The sequence below is a fragment of the Entelurus aequoreus genome, linkage group LG12 (assembly GCF_033978785.1).
Source record: "Entelurus aequoreus isolate RoL-2023_Sb linkage group LG12, RoL_Eaeq_v1.1, whole genome shotgun sequence".
NCBI lineage: Eukaryota > Metazoa > Chordata > Actinopteri > Syngnathiformes > Syngnathidae > Entelurus > Entelurus aequoreus.
This window is the reverse complement of record NC_084742.1, coordinates 68,751,943-68,773,954: the sequence shown is the minus strand read 5'-3', so window position 1 is coordinate 68,773,954 and position 22,012 is coordinate 68,751,943. Positions and strand designations below refer to the sequence as shown.

The window sequence follows — 22,012 nt, the reverse complement described above, 5'->3', positions numbered from 1 at the left end:
TACATAGCAGCACCAACAGGAGCAGCACCAACAGGAGCAGCTGGAAGAGGAGCAGCTTGAAGAGGAGCAGCAGGAAGAGGAGCAGCTGGAAGAGGAGCAGCTGGAAGAGGAGCCCAGCAGGATGCAGAAGGTTGTAGATTCCAGCAGAATACATGATGGAATAGATTAGTTTCAAACCAAGGAAACTTGAAGCTGTTGAAAGTGTCGTTTTTTGGAGGCCAGTGAAATGTGCTTTATTGACCAGGACCACCTGTACACCTGTACACCTGTACACCTGTACACCTGTACACATGTACACTTGTACACTTGTACACCTGTACACATGTACACTTGTACACTTGTACACCTGTACACATGTACACTTGTACTCATGTACACTTGTACACTTATGCACCTGTACACATGTACACTTGTACACTTGTACACATGTACACCTGTACACTTGTACACTTGTACACCTGTACACATGTACACTTGTACACTTGTACACATGTACACCTGTACACTTGTACACTTGTACACCTGTACACTTGTACACCTGTACACTTGTACTCATGTACACTTGTACACTTATGCACCTGTACACATGTACACCTGTACACTTGTACACTTGTACACCTGTACACATGTACACTTGTACACATGTACACTTGTACACCTGTACACTTGTACACATGTACACTTGTACACATGTACACCTGTACACTTGTACACTTGTACACATGTACACCTGTACACATGTACACCTGTACACTTGTACACTTGTACACCTGTACACTTGTACACCTGTACACTTGTACTCATGTACACTTGTACACTTATGCACCTGTACACATGTACACCTGTACACTTGTACACTTGTACACCTGTACACATGTACACTTGTACACATGTACACTTGTACACCTGTACACTTGTACACATGTACACTTGTACACATGTACACCTGTACACTTGTACACTTGTACACATGTACACCTGTACACATGTACACCTGTACACCTGTACACATGTACACCTGTACACTTGTACACTTGTACACCTGTACACCTGTACACCTGTAGCTGACAGATAAAGGTACAGTACGTATGCACACCGACACTATCATGTGATCATCTCAGTCAGGGCTGGATTTAGCCATAGGGCTGGGCCAATGATGCCAACACTCGTCCTGTTTTCTTCTCTTGTTCTATGATTGTTGTGTTGTGTGCAGCATCTGTGTCGCCACTTTTGTTGTGTTGTGTTGTATGCAGCACTTTGTGTTGCCACTCGTGTTGTGTTGTGTGCAGCACTTTGTGTCGCCACTCGTGTTGTGTTGTGTGCAGCACTTTGTGTCGCCACTTTTGTTGTGTTGTGTTGTATGCAGCACTTTGTGTTGCCACTCGTGTTGTGTTGTGTGCAGCACTTTGTGTCGCCACTTGTGTTGTGTTGTGTGCAGCACTTTGTGTCGCCACTTGTGTTGTGTTGTGTTGTATGCAGCACTTTGTGTTGCCACTCGCGTTGTGTTGTGTGCAGCACTTTGTGTCGCCACTTTCCAAGGTGTGTAATATCATGGCTTACGTGCAGTGATTTCTCCACATTCTCTCAACCTTTTGATGATATTACGGAGCGTGGATGGTGAAATCCCCGAATTCCTGGTTGAGAAATGTTGTTCTTCAACAATTTGCTCAGGCATTTGTCGACAAAGTGGCGACCCTCGCCCCGTCCTTGTTTGTGAATGAGTGAAGCTGCTTTTATACCCAATCATGGCACCCACCTGTTCCCAAATTAGCCTGTTCACCTGTGGGATGTTCCAAATAAGTCTGTGATGAGCATTCCTCGACTTGATCACTCTTTTTTGCCACTTGTGCCAGCTTTTTTGAAACATGTTGCAGGCGTCAAATTCCAAATGAGCTAATATTTGCAAAAAAGAACAAAGTTTCTCAGTGTGAACATGAAATATCTTGTCTTTGCAGTCTATTCAACATCAATGAATAAACATTGATTGAAATAAACATTGATATTCAATTGAATATAAGTTGAAAAGGATTTGCAAATAATTGTAGTCTCTTTTTTATTTAGTATTTACACAAGGTGACAACTTCACTGCTTTTGGAGTTTGTACTTGACACTAAAAGTTGACTCAACTTCACTCAGTCAAAGCAACAAGATGACCGGACTTAGTTAAGTTGAGTCAACAAATATTTCTTTCACGGCGTTTGGACAACATCTCGGAGAAGATTTCCGCTCTGCAAGGCAAAATACTGACCAATTTGAGAGCCAGAACGGACAACTGGAGGAGACAAACCATTGGAACGTGTCTGCTGGCCCTGAACAAAACAATCCTTATTTACAATTTGGCTCCCTCTGCACTTCCCTGGGCAAGGTCATGCTGTAAACACCCCAGTGAGACCATCACAGCGAAAGACGCTCTGAAAACCCTTCCCCCTTCTTCATATACACCGGGGATGTTGGACAAAACACGCACCCGTTGACTACTAGGATACTGATGTGCAGGCATACACCTCACCACCCCACCACCTCACCACCTCACCACTTCACCACCCCACCACTTCACCCTTCTGTCTTCCTGTTGTGTAAATGTTCTTGGCAGCTTGTACTGAAGTGCAAACAATTCTATTGTATTTGTCAGACTTCCTGAGGAAGAAGAAGGCCGATGTAAAGATGGAGGACTCCTCAAAGAAGATGAGCAGCCAGCAGGTCCTAAGTGAGTCTGATGGAAACACGGCCGATGTTAAGATGGAGGACTCCTCAAAGAAGATGAGCAGCCAGCAGGTCCTAAGTGTGTCTGATGGAAACACGGCGGGAAGAGGCTCCACTCTCAAGGTGGCGACGGCACGACGCTGCAAATCATCTGCGGAATCTTCTACATGTTCCTGTGTTTTCCAGATGTTCATGGCGGCGTTGTCCTTCGCCTACTTCTGCAACACCCTGACAGGAACCTACGTGAAGAGCTCCATCACGCAGCTGGAGCGACGCTTCGACCTCTCCAGCTCTCACGTGGGACTCATCGACGGCAGTTTTGAGATGGGTACGAATCCACCCTGATCATTTTACAACACCAGTATGACCTTTTGTGTCCTCTTTCCATGTCTCGCTTCTCGCTTGGTGTTTTCCCGGAGGAAGGCAACTTGTTGTTTCTCGCTGCTGTCAGCCATTTTGGCGCCAGGATGCATCGGCCCAGACTGATCGCCGGCGGCATGCTTCTCATGGCGGTGGGCGCGCTTTGCACCGGACTGTCGCACTTCATGATGGGCCCGTAAGCAAACTATTAATCAGACAAGAAGCAAGGAATCATGCAGAGACAGAGTTCAATTTAGCTCATGAGGAGAACGCATGGAGCTGCACACTTAGTCACAGTCTCGCCCTACGCTCTAAGGTTCAGCTCCCGCGTCCCTCTTTTTATTCAGAGTTCCATAGTCAACGTCACGGAGGCCGCCTCTAAAAGGAGTGGTCACATATATTATGCAAAGCAGGTCCAGGACGCACAGTACGTGACGGAATGTGCTGGGGGCCTTGTGATTTCACCTTGTCCCCGCTTGGTCTGCGTGCTGTCATCTTATCTTCGTTGAGGTCCTTGAAGTCCTTGGCTGTTAGCGGGCTAAAACAAAGCTAACATCTACGGCTGAGGCCACCACTCAGACAAGAAGTCTTTGTCCTTGCACAGATTTAGAAAAGTCCAACTTGAGCACAATAGCTAAATAACCAAAGCAACGGACTTTAAGCATACTAAAGTTAGTGTGATAATATACACATGATTATTCTAACAAATATAAACATCAATTTAAAAATATAAGCACAAATGCAAGTGATGTGTGCATTAATAGTGACATTTCATTAGGTACACCTGCACATTCTAATGAATAAACTAATCAAATATGTCGCTTTTATCATGATTGATTTCATATGTATTTGTGTTAAAGTCATTCATATTGTAATCTAACTAAATAGATTCATAATGATAATAAAAACAAAAATGATCATAGATTTGATTAAAAGTATTGTTATTCATGTATTAATTCTTACTTATTCATTTTGAACTCAAGTAAAAGTTGTCCACAAACTATTAACTCTACTATTAAACACGTTGGACATTTTCTTTGATCATAAACACAAACACAGGAGGAGTTATAAGTAAATGCTGTGATGCAAAGAAGCTTATTAACCAGGCTGTTCAAATGAATAGATCACCATTGATCACACAATTTATTTTGTCCGCACTTTAACCGTGGATGTTACCTGAGGGTTGCTGTACAAGGTCAGAAGTCACTATACAAGGTCAGAGGTCAGGCCTTTTTTTAAAGTGTTTTAAAACTTTTCAGTCAATTTAAGATCTTGAGTAGATTTTACTTGACATCTTCTCAGCTGTTTAAAATATGTGCACAAGATAGCAATGTTACAGTATATTAACCCTAACTGACTGGAATGTGTGTTATGTCTACTTTACAGTTACAAAACATGTATTTTGTCTACTTTACAGTTACAAAACATGTATTATGTCTACTTTACAGTTACAAAACATGTATTATGTCTACTTTACAGTTCCAAAACATGTATTATGTCTACTTTACAGTTACAAAACATGTGTTATGTCTACTTTACAGTTACAAAACATGTATTATGTCTACTTTACAGTTACAAAACATGTGTTATGTGTACTTTACAGTTACAAAACATGTATTATGTCTACTTTACAGTTACAAAACATGTATTATGTCTACTTTACAGTTACAAAACATGTGTTATGTCTACTTTACAGTTACAAAACATGTATTATGTCTACTTTACAGTTACAAAACATGTATTATGTCTACTTTACAGTTACAAAACATGTGTTATGTCTACTTTACAGTTACAAAACATGTATTATGTCTACTTTACAGTTACAAAACATGTATTATGTCTACTTTACAGTTACAAAACATGTATTATGTCTACTTTACAGTTACAAAACATGTATCATGTCTACTTTACAGTTACAAAACATGTATTATGTCTACTTTACAGTTACAAAACATGTATTATGTGTACTTTACAGTTACAAAACATGTATTATGTCTACTTTACAGTTACAAAACATGTATTATGTCTACTTTACAGTTACAAAACATGTATTATGTCTACTTTACAGTTACAAAACATGTATTATGTCTACTTTACAGTTACAAAACATGTATTATGTCTACTTTACAGTTACAAAACATGTGTTATGTCTACTTTACAGTTACAAAACATGTATTATGTCTACTTTACAGTTACAAAACATGTGTTATGTCTACTTTACAGTTACAAAACATGTATTATGTCTACTTTACAGTTACAAAACATGTATTATGTCTACTTTACAGTTACAAAACATGTATTTTGTCTACTTTACAGTTACAAAACATGTGTAAGGTCTACTTTACAGTTACAAAACATGTATTATGTCTACTTTACAGTTACAAAACATGTATTATGTCTACTTTACAGTTACAAAACATGTTTTATGTCTACTTTACAGTTACAAAACATGTATTTTGTCTACTTTACAGTTACAAAACATGTATTATGTCTACTTTACAGTTACAAAACATGTATTATGTCTACTTTACAGTTACAAAACATGTATTATGTCTACTTTACAGTTACAAAACATGTTTTATGTCTACTTTACAGTTATAAAACATGTATTATGTCTACTTTACAGTTACAAAACATGTATTATGTCTACATTGCAGTTACAAAACATGTATTATGTCTACATTGCAGTTACACGTATGACTCGGTCATCCCGGTTTCCCAGAATGCGAGTATGAGCTCTGTGGCCTGTGCCAGTCCAGAGAAAGATGTGTCTGACTGGAATGTGAGGGCAGGAAACACAACACCAGGTACCACTCACTACTTACCACTTCTCTCTAGTCCCACACACTATCAGCCTCTGGTGTGTCAGATTAAGCTTCTTTGCTATGCTTTAAGTTGCCGACAGTAGAAGAAGCTAAAGAAAGCTGCTTAAACTCAATATGATGACTCTTTTTCAACTATTCCTGGAATGTACGACTTGGACTTGCTTCCAAGCCCCTACAGTGCAGGCTAGTTGTCGGGCCTACACCTTCATTCCCAAAGGCCACTATTCCAAGTCCTTGTCCAGGTGAAACAGTTCTTACACACTGGACTTACTTTGGACAATCCGAGTTCATGTTTTTGATTCTAGAAACATGCACACAGGTATGACGACTACGTTTACCTGCCTGGCTTTTGGTGCTAGCTAACTGTCTTGCTAAGTAGAGTCAGCGAAAGCCTCCTTCAGATGCCCGACAGGTCTCTGTTTTAAGGCAGTGCTTGTGAACCGTAAAGCCGCCCATTGTTGGGCCGCATACGCCCCCCAGAGGGCCGCCAAAAAATATCTGTCGGTACTAAGTTGTAATACACATTTACACCACGAGTGGCAGTAATGACAATCCCAAACAAACAGAAGAAGTCTGGAGCTGAAGTCAGAAAGAAGTTTAAGTGCAAAAATTATAACTAAATTGGTGAAGCTGTAGTTTCATTTTCACTTAAATGTTATTGACAGTTTATTTAGGAAACATATATATATATATATATATATATTCTATATATCATTTCTTTAGTCCCTTCTTTTACAGTATATTTGATTAGCATTTATTTTTGTAATCAGCCTGACCTAAGTCTTGATAAAAATACTTGTGATTTCATATCATTTGACACAATTCATCCTGTTAAACTGTAAGTAGGTTTGATATAATTATTGAATACAGTTAAGATAGAATGAGATTACCAATTTAGTGTTATTTGAGTGGGCCCCGGCCCCCTCTGTAGTGGAAAAGTCGGCCCCCGTGGTCAAAAAGGTTAAGAGCCCCTGCTTCAAAGGGTCCAATTCTCCCGTTAGCATGAACGTGTTTTTGTGTTGAAGTCAAGCACGTTTGTGTGTATGACGGGAATGAAGGCAGGCTCATTACTAATTAGTGGTTGCCATGACACTTTTGTCGTGGAGCTGAGAGAAAATGACGGACTTTTCCCAACACTTTGATATGTTATTGAAAGCCATGAAAAAGTGAACATTATATTTGAAAAAGCCATATGGAGTGCTTGTGTTGTACTGCTACAACCGAGTCCTTGAGTACGCCAGTAAACCGTGGTATACACAGGCAGCACGGTGGCACAGGGGTTAGTGCATGTGCCTCACAATACGAAGGTCCTGAGTAGTCCTGAGTTCAATCCCGGGCTCAGGATCTTTCTGTGTGGAGTTTGCATGTTCTCCCTGTGACTGCGTGGGTTCCCTCCGGGTACTCCGGCTTCCTCCCACCGCCAAAGACATGCACCTGGGGATAGGCCCCTCCTACCTCCAAAGACATGCACCTGGGGATAGGCCCCTCCCACCTCCAAAGACATGCACCTGGGGATAGGCCCCTCCCACCTCCAAAGACATGCACCTGGGGATAGGCCCCTCCCACCTCCAAAGACATGCACCTGGGGATAAGTTGATTGAATGGTCCCCAGAGTGTGAATGTTGGCCCTGTGATGAGGTGGTGACTTGTCCAGGGTGTACCCCGCCTTCCGCCCGAATGCAGCTGAGATAGGCTCCAGCACCCCCCGCGACCCCAAAAGGGACAAGCGGTAGAAAATGGATGGATAGGATGGTATACACAGTATCCAAACTTCAAGTGAAATATAATTGTTCACCTTCAATGGAATTATAGCGGCCTCAGACCAAAAGGGCTTAAGTGATGGGAGAATATGACAGATTTGACAGGGAACGCCCACATTTGCAACACTATATCTTGGGTGGAGGCGTGCAGTGACAGGTCCATCTGTGTTTAGGGGTAGTTGTTGCCATACTTCCCATGTTTTCGGTGGTGGTGTAGCCCTAGCTCTGATTCTCTTACCATCGCTTGCCGGTCACGAGTCGCGCTAACTTGCTTACGTCCGTTTTTGGCCAGTGAAACACCAGCTATGATGTCACCACCGACTATTATAGACAAATGCATTTGTCTGCGACATATTTTATTATCCATTTTTGTCGATAGTGATGGACTGGATTTCTTTATTTGGAATGATGTACAAGTAATGGGTGCAATGTTGCATGCAAGTTTGTTTTTTGATTAAAATTGGCTGCAAAATATGATGAACAAACAAAGTCCCAATCTAAACTTTGACCCCAGCAACCAATGGCCAGATCGTCTTCAGAATATCGTGGAATTGTGACTGGCACAACCATGAACAGAGAGAAGCCGGGAAGGATTTCAGATCTGTCCTCAGCTACCAGGATTTCAAATATAATGCAAAATGGTTGATAGTTCAACAGTCCTGTATTACGGAAATCCTACAACTAATCAATACTTGTTCATTTGCGCATTCCCCATTCATTGTGTTTGTGCAACCTGCCAAAAAGAACCTGGTTCCAGTATGTGGATCTACGTGTTCCTGGGGAATGCACTGCGGGGGATCGGAGATACTCCCGTCACGCCACTCGGCATGTCGTACGTCGACGACTTTGCTAAAGCTGACAACTCTGCCTTCTACATCGGTATTATCCTCGTCTCTACGTTAAGTCTGCATGATCAGAGGCTCTGTTACGTTGATCTTTCTTTCATTGACAGCTTGTCTCCAGACCATTGCTCTCCTTGGACCCGTGTTTGGCTACCTCTTAGGGTCCTATTTCGCCAATATATATGTTGACATTGGCTATGCCGATATGGGTGAGTGGTCATCTTATGAGACAGTATAGTAGGTGTGAACCCCTTTAAAACCGTCTCGTCTCTCCCAGAAAGGGTGAATATCTCTCCCAACGATGCCCGCTGGGTAGGAGCATGGTGGATGGGTATGCTCGTATCTGCAGGACTGCTCTTTATTTCTAGCCTTCCCTTCTGGTTCTTCCCCCGCTCCCTGGCCTCACCAGAAGTAGAAGAGCCCAAGTCTACCGTGGAAGAGACTCCAGATTCCCCCAACAACAACAATCCAGCTAAAAAGCTAACTGAAATTGCCAAAGGTATGACCGATGATGACTCAATATTTTTGTTGCTCCTTCTTAAAAATGTCAGCCATGAAATGTTTGTGGGACGGTTGGTAGAGCGGCCGTGTCAGCATCCTGAGGGTTCCTGGTTCGATCCCCAGCTTCTGCCATCCTAGTCACATCCTTGAGCAAGACACTTCGCCCTTGCGCCTGATGGGTTGTGGTTAGGGCCTTGCATGGCAGTTCCTGCCATGAATGGGTGAATGTGGAAATAGTGTGAAAGCGCTTTGAGTACCTTGAAGGTAGAAACGTGCTATACAAGTATAACCCATTTACCATTTTTTCCTCGACCGTTGACCAATCGCAACAAACACATTTTTTTGGAAAAGGAGGCTGCCATATGCGAGCGTGTTGGCCTAGATGAGAATTATGGAGTATTTTATGAAAAGAAACTTACAATAGGATCCAATATCATTTGAGTGAAATGAGCACCATTGACCCCCTTTAAAGCCACTCAGTAACCTCATTATTTTGGTCTTGACTTGTCGTTCCCCCTAGGGTTTCTTCCCTCGCTGAAGCACTTGCTCTGCACTCCCGTCTACTTCCTGCTCATCTGCGGCAACACTCTGAAGTTCAACTCCCTTATTGGCATGCACACCTTCAATGCCAAGTATATCGAGCAACAGTTTGGACAGTCTGCATCCAGAGCCAACTTCCTCATAGGTAAAAACTAGCACACTCAACTACTGGTGCTGTAATGTGCTGAAACTGACCGATGGAGAGTGGTATAACTAAACCAGGTAATGACTGACATGGAGACTGACCAATAAGGGAGTTCCTCCTAACTTGTGACTGTTGTACTCAACCAATGACTGGTGACGGGGGATATTCTCATTCCTACATTTATTGTATTCTCAGGGCATTGAATCGATTGGAACTGGACTATTCGGGTTGTCCACGAAGACATTTGGCCTGTCTTTGAGGCAGGCTTCATGAGTTCATGCTCAAAGACTTGATAGGACAGCTCTAGTCTGACCAGACACTGAACCAAAGACTACATTTGCTGCTTAAACACTAGATAAGAGAGCTCTAGTCAGACTGGAGACTGACCAAAGACTAGATAAAGCCTGCTCCCGATTTTGAGTATGATCTGCTGCTTGCAGACTAGATAGGACAGTTATAGTCAGACAAGAGACAGACCACAGGCTACCACAGACCACATGAACTGAAAAAGCCTGCACCAGTTTTTGAGCATGAACTGATGCTAAAAGACAACCTGTCCCACTTTGACTGAAGATGAACTAGACTTGAGCTGTCCTATCTAGTATTTGAGCGTGAACTGGTGAAGCCTGACTAGACTGAATACAGACTGGAGCAGTCAAATCTAGTCATTGACTGTGAACCAATGAGGACTGCTAGTCTGATTACAGATTGACTATAGACTTGAGCTGTCCTATCTAGTATTTGAGCTCAAACTTTCAGACATTTTTTTTTTTCTTCCTCAGGGGTGATGACGCTGCCTGCCGTTGCCGCGGGGATCTTTCTAGGAGGGGTGGTGATGAAGAGATATAAGCTTAGTGTGGTGTCAGCGGCTCAGTTCTCTCTGGTGGTGTCCTTCTTGGCGTACCTGCTCATGCTGCTGAAGTTTGGCGCCAGGTGTGCCAACACACCCGTGGCTGGACTCACCACCTCATACAACGGGTCAGTGCCGAGTCCACAACACACTTCTCTCTGGTATACAAATATTATTCTTCTCTACCAACAGGACGCCAGGGGTGTTATATGGCAGCCATGCACTCTTTTCAGAGTGTAACAGTAACTGCTCATGCTCTCCACACCACTGGGACCCGGTGTGCTCAGACAGCGGCATCACCTACGTCTCTCCATGCTTGGCCGGCTGCCTCCACTACAGCGGCTACGGGAAACATACGGTAGGACTACACTCACTAGTCTTTTGTACATAGTCATGTTGTTATCACATGACTATGTTGCACACCTGTTGTTATCACATGACTATGTTGTACACCTGTTGTTATCACATGACTATGTTGCACACCTGTTGTTATCACATGACTATGTTGTACACCTGTTGTTATCACATGACTATGTTGCACACCTCTTGTTATCACATGACTATGTAGCACACCTGTTGTTATCCCATGACTATGTTGTACACCTGTTGTTATCACATGACTATGTTGTACACCTGTTGTTATCACATGACTATGTTGCACACCTCTTGTTATCACATGACTATGTTGCACACCTGTTATCACATGACTATGTTGCACACCTGTTCTTATCACATGACTATGTTGCACACCTGTTGTTATCACATGACTATGTTGTACACCTGTTGTTATCACATGACTATGTTGCACACCTCTTGCTATCACATGACTATGTTGTACACCTGTTGTTATCACATGACTATGTTGCACACCTGTTGTTATCACATGACTATGTTGCACACCTGTTGTTATCACATGACTATGTTGCACACCTGTTGTTATCCCATTACTATGTTGCACACCTGTTGTTATCACATGACTATGTTGCAACGATCCGGCCACGGATCATGACAGTACCTCCCCCTTGAAGACAGATTCCAGACGTCCACAAAAAAAAAAAAAAAAGTTCAAAAGTCATGGGAGGGCGGAGGGAGGACTTGGTGGTGGGTCGCCAGGCCAAGTGTCCCTGCAACCAGCGAGGGAGAGTCAGGTGGTGGCGACGCGTTGAACGCCGCTGCAACTGGCGAGGCGGGCGACCACAGAACAGCCACATCAGTGGCCGACGAGGAGGTGGACGCGAGTGACGCCAGAACCTCAGCAGCCTCAGAGTTCAATCAATCAATCAATGTTTATTTATATAGCCCTAAATCACAAGTGTCTCAAAGGGCCCAATGCATGGGCATCGCTGCTGTTTGCGCCCGGGGCGTCCATTAATTGACCCCTGAGAAGGCCGCATGCAGGCATCTGATGGCCGCCTGCGCAGCCGGCCAGCTGGAGGTCGCGGAGGCGATGATGCTGGCGATGAGGACGAGAGCGGCGCCGTGGGAAGGCCCGCCGGAGACGAGGAAGGTGGCGGCGGCGTGGGAAGGCCCGCCGGAGACGAGGGAGGTGACGGAGCCTTGGTAGGGACTGCCGAAGACGATGAAGAAGGCGGCACCTCAGGAGCTTGAGCGGCAGGCGAAGGAAGCAGCCGTGGAGCAGGCACCGGAACTGGTGCTTGCCGCGGTGCAAGAACAGGAACTGGAGCATGCCTCGGTGCAGGAACAACTTGAGGTTGCCTCGGTGCAGGAACAGGAACTGGAGCTTGTCTCAGTGCAGGAACAGGAACTGGAGCTTGCCTCTGTACATGAACAGGAACTGGAGTTTGCCTCGGTGCCGGAAATGGTGCTGGCCGATGTGCCGGAACTGGTGCCTGCCGAGGTGCCGGAACTAGTGCTTCCCGAGGTGCCGGAACTGGTGCTTGCCGAGGTTCCGGAACTGGTGCTAGCCGAGGTGCAGCGACTGGTGCTTGCCGAGGTTCTGGAACTGGTGCTAGCCGAGGTGCAGCGACTGGTGCTAACCGAGGTGCAGCGACTGGTGCTAGCCGAGGTGCAGCGACTGGTGCTAGCCAAGGGGCAGCAACTGGTGCTAGCCTTGGAGCAGGTTCAGGTGCTAGTTTTGGAGCAGGTGCTAGCCTTGGAGTAGGTTCAGGTGCTAGCTTTGGAGCAGGTTCAGGTGCTAGTCTTGGAGCAGGTTCAGGTGCAAGTCTTGGAGCAGGTGCTAGCCTTGGAGCAGGTGCAGGTGCTAGCCTTGGAGCGGGTTCAGGTGCTAGGCTTGGAGCAGGTTCAGGTGCTAGCTTTGGAGCAGGTTCAGGTGCTAGCCTTGGAGCAGGTTCAGGTGCTAGCCTTGGAGCAGGGATGGTAGCGGAGAGGATGGCGTCTTCAGGCCCACCTGGGCTGAGGTTAGCCGCGACCTTGGCGGAGGTGGCCTAGCTGGAGGTTGTGGCTTGGCACACCGAAGAACAGGTGGTGGTGGTCAGGCAGGAGGTAGCAGCCTGGCTGGGCGCAGCTGTGGTGGAGCTGGCCTTTCAGGAGGTTGCGGCTTAGCATGCCGAAGGACTGGTGGTGGTGGCCGGGTCGGAGGTTGCTGCCTGGCTGGGCGCAGCTGTGTCACCCCACTAGCACAGCTCCCAGCACTAGCCCCCCCCCCCCCTCAAGAAGCGGATACCAGACGCGTTCTTTGTGGTCTGGAACAGTCTTTAAAGGTGGGTGGGGGGTGGTCAGGAGGGGGGTAGACTCCTCCCCTTTTGATAGTCCAAAAAGTCTCTTTCCACCCCCCACCAGAGATTGTGTGGGAGGACAGGAGGAAAAAGTTTGAGACGCGGGCGGGGCTTGCGTCTTAGGGGGTGGAGCTTGGCGACTGACAGAGGTAAGCAGGAGGTAAAAAAAAAAGTCCTGGTCCCTGACATCATCGGAAGTGGGCGGAGTGACGTCATTGTTACCGGAGTCCATCTGGCTCATAGCCCAGTCGGTGAAGTGTTTGGCAAAATGAGAGAGGGGATTACCAAACATCTGAGGCAAGGATGACTGGGCTGTTTGTGACCTGCTGTGTTCCGGAGACCTCAGAGTCACATAGATTGGTACATTGTATATGCTAACCGTTAGCATGTCGTTAGCTTGCTAGCATTCTAACATTAGCGTGCTAACTTTTTTTGACCGCTTTTGCTGCCGTACACCTCTTAGTCATGTAACTTTGTATTTGAAACATGCTAACTTATTTTTGCAAATTTTACAAGCGTTCACCTCAGAGTCAAATAACTTGGTAGTCAACGAACTTGGTAGTCAACGAACTTGGTAGTCAACGAACGTCCGAAGACAGATGAATATAATCTGGCATTTGTGATCTACCACCAGGTGTTTCACAATTGCACCTGTGTGTCCGCCTCCTACCCGGCGGGCAACAGCACGACGGTGAAGTTGGGGCAGTGCCCTCGAGCCGAAAGCTGCAGTGGCAGTTTCAGCTCCTACATGGCGGTGTCCGTTCTCAGCGCCTTCATCAGCTCTCTGGGGATCACACCTGTGTTCATGGTGGTCATGAGGTGCGGCAGCTTACATATTGCACCTGAGCTATTGTCCAAATGATCGCCATTTAAAAGGTTGAAATCTCATTTTGTCTTGCTTCTTGTTACAGATGCATTTCCCCAGAGTTCAAATCCCTCGCCTTGGGCTTGCAAACCATGATCTTCCGAGGTCTTGGTGAGCTTTAACACTAAATAGACAATGACATCATCATATTTACAATGTGTAGTAACACTAAATAGACAATAACATCATCATATTTTTAATGTGTAGTAACACTAAATAGACAATGACATCATCATATTTACAATGTGTAGTAACACTAAATAGACAATGACATCATCATATTTTTAATGTGTAGTAACACTAAATAGACAATGACATCATCATATTTACAATGTGTAGTAACACCAAATTGACAATGACATCATCATATTTACAATGTGTAGTAACACTAAATAGACAATGACATCATCATATTTACAACGTGTAGTAACACCAAATTGACAATGACATCATCATATTTACAATGTGTAGTAACACTAAATAGACAATGACATCATCATATTTACAATGTGTAGTAACACCAAATTGACAATGACATCATCATATTTACAACGTGTAGTAACACCAAATAGACAATGACATCATCATATTTACAATGTGTAGTAACACTAAATAGACAATGACATCATCATATTTACATTTAAAATGTGTTGCAACTTTCTTTAGGAGGGATTCCAGCCCCAATTTATTTTGGAGCATTTATTGATTCAACTTGCCTGAAGTGGTCAGTGAAGAAATGTGGGGGCCGAGGAGCATGTCGCCTTTACGACGCCAACATGTACAGGTATGCACCTGGACACAGTATTTACCTTTATGACACCAACATGTACAGGTATGCACCTGGACATAGTATTTACCTTTATGATGCCAACATGTACAGGTATGCACCTGGACACATTATTTACCTTTATGACACCAACATGTACAGGTATGCACCTGGACACAGTATTTACCTTTATGACACCAACATGTACAGGTATGCACCTGGACACAGTATTTACCTTTATGACGCCAACATGTACAGGTATGCACCTGGACACAGTATTTACCTTTATGACACCAACATGTACAGGTATGCACCTGGACACAGTATTTACCTTCATGACACCAACATGTACAGGTATGCACCTGGACACAGTATTTACCTTTATGATGCCAACATGTACAGGTATGCACCTGGACACAGTATTTACCTTTATGATGCCAACATGTACACCAACATTAGTGTAACGCAGGGCAACATTAGTGTGACACAGGGGAACATTAGCGTAACACAGGAGAACATTAGCGTAACACAGGAGAACATTAGCGTAACACAGGGGAACATTAGTGTAACACAGGGGAACATTAGCGTAACACAGAGGAACATTAGTGTAACACAGGGGAACATTAGTGTAACACAGGGGAACATTAGTGTAACACATGGGAACATTAGTGTAACACAGAGGAACATTAGTGTAACACAGAGGAACATTAGTGTAACACAGGGGAACATTAGTGTAACACAGGGGAACATTAGTGTAACACAGAGGAACATTAGTGTAACACAGGGGAACATTAGCGTAACACAGAGGAACATTAGTGTAACACAGAGGAACATTAGTGTAACACAGGGGAACATTAGTGTAACACAGGGGAACATTAGCGTAACACAGAGGAACATTAGTGTAACACAGAGGAACATTACTGTAACACAGGGGAACATTAGTGTAACACAGAGGAACATTAGTGTAACACAGGGGAACATTAGTGTAACACAGAGGAACATTAGTGTAACACAGAGGAACATTAGTGTAACACAGGGGAACATTAGTGTAACACAGGGGAACATTAGTGTAACACAGGGGAACATTAGCGTAACACAGAGGAACATTAGCGTAACACAGAGGAACATTAGTGTAACACAGAGGAACATTAGTGTAACACAGGGGAACATTAGTGTAACGCAGGGCAACATTAGTGTAACACAGGGGAACATTAGTGTGACACAGGGGAACATTAGCGTAACACAGGAGAACATTAGCGTAACACAGGAGAACATTAGCGTAACACAGGGGAACATTAGTGTAACACAGGGGAACATTAGCGTAACACAGAGGAACATTAGTGTAACACAGGGGAACATTAGTGTAACACAGGGGAACATTAGTGTAACACATGGGAACATTAGTGTAACACAGAGGAACATTAGTGTAACACAGAGGAACATTAGTGTAACACAGGGGAACATTAGTGTAACACAGGGGAACATTAGTGTAACACAGAGGAACATTAGTGTAACACAGGGGAACATTAGCGTAACACAGAGGAACATTAGTGTAACACAGAGGAACATTAGTGTAACACAGGGGAACATTAGTGTAACACAGGGGAACATTAGCGTAACACAGAGGAACATTAGTGTAACACAGAGGAACATTACTGTAACACAGGGGAACATTAGTGTAACACAGAGGAACATTAGTGTAACACAGGGGAACATTAGTGTAACACAGAGGAACATTAGTGTAACACAGAGGAACATTAGTGTAACACAGGGGAACATTAGTGTAACACAGGGGAACATTAGTGTAACACAGGGGAACATTAGCGTAACACAGAGGAACATTAGTGTAACACAGAGGAACATTAGTGTAACGCAGGGGAACATTAGTGTAACACAGGGGAACATTAGTGTAACGCAGGGGAACATTAGTGTAACGCAGGGGAACATTAGTGTAACACAGGGGAGCATTAGTGTAACACAGGGGAACATTAGTGTAACACAGGGGAGCATTAGTGTAACACAGGGGAACATTAGTGTAACACAGGGGAACATTAGTGTAACACAGGGGAACATTAGTGTAACACAGGGGAACATTAGTGTAACACAGAGGAACATTAGTGTGACACAGGGGAACATTAGTGTAACACAGAGGAACATTAGTGTAACACAGAGGAACATTAGTGTGGCTCAGGGGAACATTGGTGTAACACAGAGGAACATTAGTGTAACACAGGGGAACATTAGTGTAACACATGGGAACATTAGTGTAACACAGGGGAACATTAGTGTAACACAGAGGAACATTAGTGTAACACAGGGGAACATTAGTGTAACACAGGGGAACATTAGTGTAACACAGAGGAACATTAGTGTAACACAGGGGAACATTAGTATAACACAGGGGAACATTAGTGTAAAACAGGGGAACATTAGTGTAACACAGGGGAACATTAGCGTAACACAGAGGAACATTAGTGTAACACAGAGGAACATTAGCGTAACACAGGGGAACATTAGCGTAACACATGGGAACATTAGTGTAACACAGGGGAACATTAGTGTAACACATGGGAACATTAGTGTAACACAGGGGAACATTAGTGTAACACAGGGGAACATTAGTGTAAAACAGGGGAACATTAGTGTAACACAGGGGAACATTAGTGTGACACAGGGGAACATTAGTGTAACACATGGGAACATTAGTGTAACACAGAGGAACATTAGTGTAACACATGGGAACATTAGTGTAACACAGAGGAACATTAGTGTAACGCAGGGGAACATTAGTGTAACACAGGGGAACATTAGTGTAACGCAGGAGAACATTAGTGTAACACAGGGGAACATTAGTGTAACGCAGGAGAACATTAGTGTAACACAGAGGAACATTAGTGTAACACAGAGGAACATTAGTGTAACACAGGGGAACATTAGTGTAACGCAGGGGAACATTAGTGTAACACAGGGGAACATTAGTGTAACACAGAGGAACATTAGTGTAACACAGGGGAACATTAGTGTAACACAGGGGAACATTAGTGTAACACAGAGGAACATTAGTGTAACACAGGGGAACATTAGTGTAACACAGAGGAACATTAGTGTAACACAGGGGAACATTAGTATAACACAGGGGAACATTAGTGTAACACATGGGAACATTAGTGTAACACAGGGGAACATTAGTGTAACACAGGGGAACATTAGTGTAAAACAGGGGAACAATAGTGTAACACAGGGGAACATTAGTGTGACACAGGGGAACATTAGTGTAACACATGGGAACATTAGTGTAACACAGAGGAACATTAGTGTAACACATGGGAACATTAGTGTAACACAGAGGAACATTAGTGTAACGCAGGGGAACATTAGTGTAACACAGGGGAACATTAGTGTAACGCAGGAGAACATTAGTGTAACACAGGGGAACATTAGTGTAACACATGGGAACATTAGTGTAACACAGAGGAACATTAGTGTAACACAGGGGAACATTAGTGTAACGCAGGGGAACATTAGTGTAACACAGGGAACGTTAGTGTAACACAGAGGAACATTAGTGTAACACAGGGGAACATTAGTGTAACACAGGGGAACATTAGTGTAACACAGGGGAACATTAGTGTAACGCAGGGGAACATTAGTGTAACACAGGGGAACATTAGTGTAACACAGGGGAACATTAGTGTAACACAGAGGAACATTAGTGTAACACAGGGGAACATTAGTGTAACACAGGGGAACATTAGTGTAACACAGGGGAACATTAGTGTAACACAGGGGAACATTAGTGTAATAAAATGTAAATGAGGTTTTGTTGTGTTATTTTCTTTAAATGATCCTAATTTTCATCTGCAAATGTTGACATTTCTGCATGTAGTGTGGTCTTCCTGGGTCTGGTGGCGGCCATCAGTGGTGTTTCCTTCTTCTTCAAAATGGCCGTCATAATCCTCCTGAGAAAAGACTTGCGCAGGGAAGAATGTGTGCTGAGGGGGATTGAGCTTCACCCCCAGGCCAGCGTGATGGAGGACCCTCTCAGTGCCAAGAAGGTGCTCGGGGAACCGGACCACGGCCTCACTTCTGTACCAAACATTGTAAGAGTGGATGGAGGACATAACGCCTGCCGAGAAGAAAGTTCAGCAAAGAAAAGCACATTTGTGAAGATAACTCATTTAAGAACAAATCATTCCGACTAAGCAACTTGTCTAATAAACCTTGTGTGCCTTTTTCTTGTCTTTCAACTGCTTCAATTCAAATGTAAACAAGCATCTCTCCTCTGATGGAATGTTGTAAACAAAATAAAGCAAGAGTTGCAATGTTGTGTTGTGCTCACAATTCTCTACATTTTTTTTTTAGAATTATTTACACGTAAATATTTTTACAAATGTTTATTTAAATACCATAATTGTTTCCTGTGGAGGGGGGTGTGGCCTGCAAACCTGCCGTGGAACGGGGTGTGTCAGGACCGGCCTCGAAGACAGCGACAGGTGTGTAGATGGCCCAGGTGGGCCTTGTTATCTAATCACCTGTGTCAGGATATATTTCATGTTCATGTTCAAAGTTGTTTACATTAATATTTCATTATTGTTTTTATTAAACACTTGATATTGGACTACTAATAATATCACATTAGGACATCACTATGGATATGACATGTCTTATCATATATTGTTTATAGTACATATATAGAGGATATCATTTCTCTCAACACATTTCTTTAACACTTCAATGTACCTTAATCATATTACACTTCAATGTACCTTGATCATATTACACTTCAATGTACCTTGATCATATTACACTTCAATGTACCTTGATCATATTACACTTCAATGTACCTTGATCATATTGTGATATTACACTTCAATGTACATTGATCATATTGTGATATTACACTTCAATGTACCTTGATCATATTACACTTCAATGTACCTTGATCATACTGTGATATTACACTTCAATGTACCTTGATCATATTGTGATACTACACTTCAATGTACCTTGATCATATTACACTTCAATGTACCTTGATCATATTGTGATATTACACTTCAATGTACCTTGATTATATTACACTTCAATGTACCTTGATCATATTGTGATATTACACTTCAATGTACCTTGATCATATTACACGTCAATGTACCTTGATCATATTGTGATATTACACTTCAATGTACCTTGATCATATTACACTTCAATGTACCTTGATCATATTGTGATATCACACTTCAATGTACCTTGATCATATTACACTTCAATGTACCTTGATCATATTGTGATATTACACTTCAATGTACCTTGATCATATTGTGATATTACACTTCAATGTACCTTGATCATATTGTGATATTACACTTCAATGTACCTTGATCATATTGTGATATTACACTTCAATGTACCTTGATCATATTGTGATATTACACTTCAATGTACATTGATCATATTACACTTCAATGTACCTTGATCATATTGTGATACTACACTTCAATGTACCTTGATCATATTACACTTCAATGTACCTTGATCATATTGTGATATTACACGTCAATGTACCTTGATCATATTACACTTCAATGTACCTTGATCATATTGTGATATTACACTTCAATGTACCTTGATCATATTACACTTCAATGTACCTTGATCATATTGTGATATTACACTTCAATGTACCTTGATCATATTACACTTCAATGTACCTTGATCATATTGTGATATTACACTTCAATGTACCTTGATCATATTACACTTCAATGTACCTTGATCATATTGTGATATTACACTTCAATGTACCTTGATCATATTGTGATATTACACTTCAATGTACCTCGATCATATTACACTTCAATGTACCTTGATCATATTGTGATATTACGCTTCAATGTACCTTGATCATATTGTGATATTACACTTCAATGTGCCTTGATCATATTACACTTCAATGTACCTTGATCATATTACACTTCAATGTACCTTGATCATATTGTGATATTACACTTCAATGTACCTTGATCATAGTACACTTCAATGTACCTTGATCATATTGTGATATTACACTTCAATGTACCTTGATCATATTACACTTCAATGTACCTTGATCATATTACACTTCAATGTACCTTGATCATATTGTGATATTACACTTCAATGTACATTGATCATATTGTGATATTACACTTCAATGTACCTTGATCATATTACACTTCAATGTACCTTGATCATATTGTGATACTACACTTCAATGTACCTTGATCATATTACACTTCAATGTACCTTGATCATATTGTGATATTACACTTCAATGTACCTTGATCATATTGTGATACTACACTTCAATGTACCTTGATCATATTACACTTCAATGTACCTTGATCATATTGTGATATTACACTTCAATGTACCTTGATCATATTACACTTCAATGTACCTTGATCATATTGTGATATTACACTTCAATGTACCTTGATCATATTGTGATATTACACTTCAATGTACCTTGATCATATTGTGATATTACACTTCAATGTACCTTGATCATATTGTGATATTACACTTCAATGTACCTTGATCATATTACACTTCAATGTACCTTGATCATATTGTGATATTACACTTCAATGTACCTTGATCATATTACACTTCAATGTACCTTGATCATATTGTGATATTACACTTCAATGTACCTTGATCATATTACACTTCAATGTACCTTGATCATATTGTGATATTACACTTCAATGTACCTTGATCATATTACACTTCAATGTACCTTGATCATATTGTGATATTACACTTCAATGTACCTTGATCATATTACACTTCAATGTACCTTGATCATATTGTGATATTACACTTCAATGTACCTTGATCATAGTGTGATATTACACTTCAATGTACCTCGATCATATTACACTTCAATGTACCTTGATCATATTGTGATATTACGCTTCAATGTACCTTGATCATATTGTGATATTACACTTCAATGTGCCTTGATCATATTACACTTCAATGTACCTTGATCATATTACACTTCAATGTACCTTGATCATATTGTGATATTACACTTCAATGTACCTTGATCATATTACACTTCAATGTACCTTGATCATATTGTGATATTACACTTCAATGTACCTTGATCATATTA

The 22,012-nt window shown here is 42.3% G+C and overlaps 1 protein-coding gene across 1 annotated transcript; it reads left to right on the top strand.

The window, feature by feature from the left end:
• The first annotated feature begins 38 nt into the window (after positions 1 to 38).
• Positions 39 to 19,180, top strand: LOC133662940 (solute carrier organic anion transporter family member 1C1-like). Its single transcript, XM_062067150.1, has 15 exons — positions 39 to 130; positions 2,633 to 2,826; positions 2,890 to 3,031; positions 3,127 to 3,259; positions 5,752 to 5,870; positions 8,393 to 8,527; positions 8,601 to 8,699; positions 8,768 to 8,989; positions 9,512 to 9,676; positions 10,459 to 10,654; positions 10,719 to 10,884; positions 13,857 to 14,041; positions 14,134 to 14,198; positions 14,754 to 14,871; positions 18,740 to 19,180. Exons 2-15 carry the CDS (start codon positions 2,665 to 2,667, stop codon positions 19,053 to 19,055), a joined length of 2,223 nt encoding a protein of 740 aa, XP_061923134.1. The 5' UTR covers positions 39 to 130; positions 2,633 to 2,664; the 3' UTR covers positions 19,056 to 19,180.
• Positions 19,181 to 22,012: the final 2,832 nt, after the last annotated feature.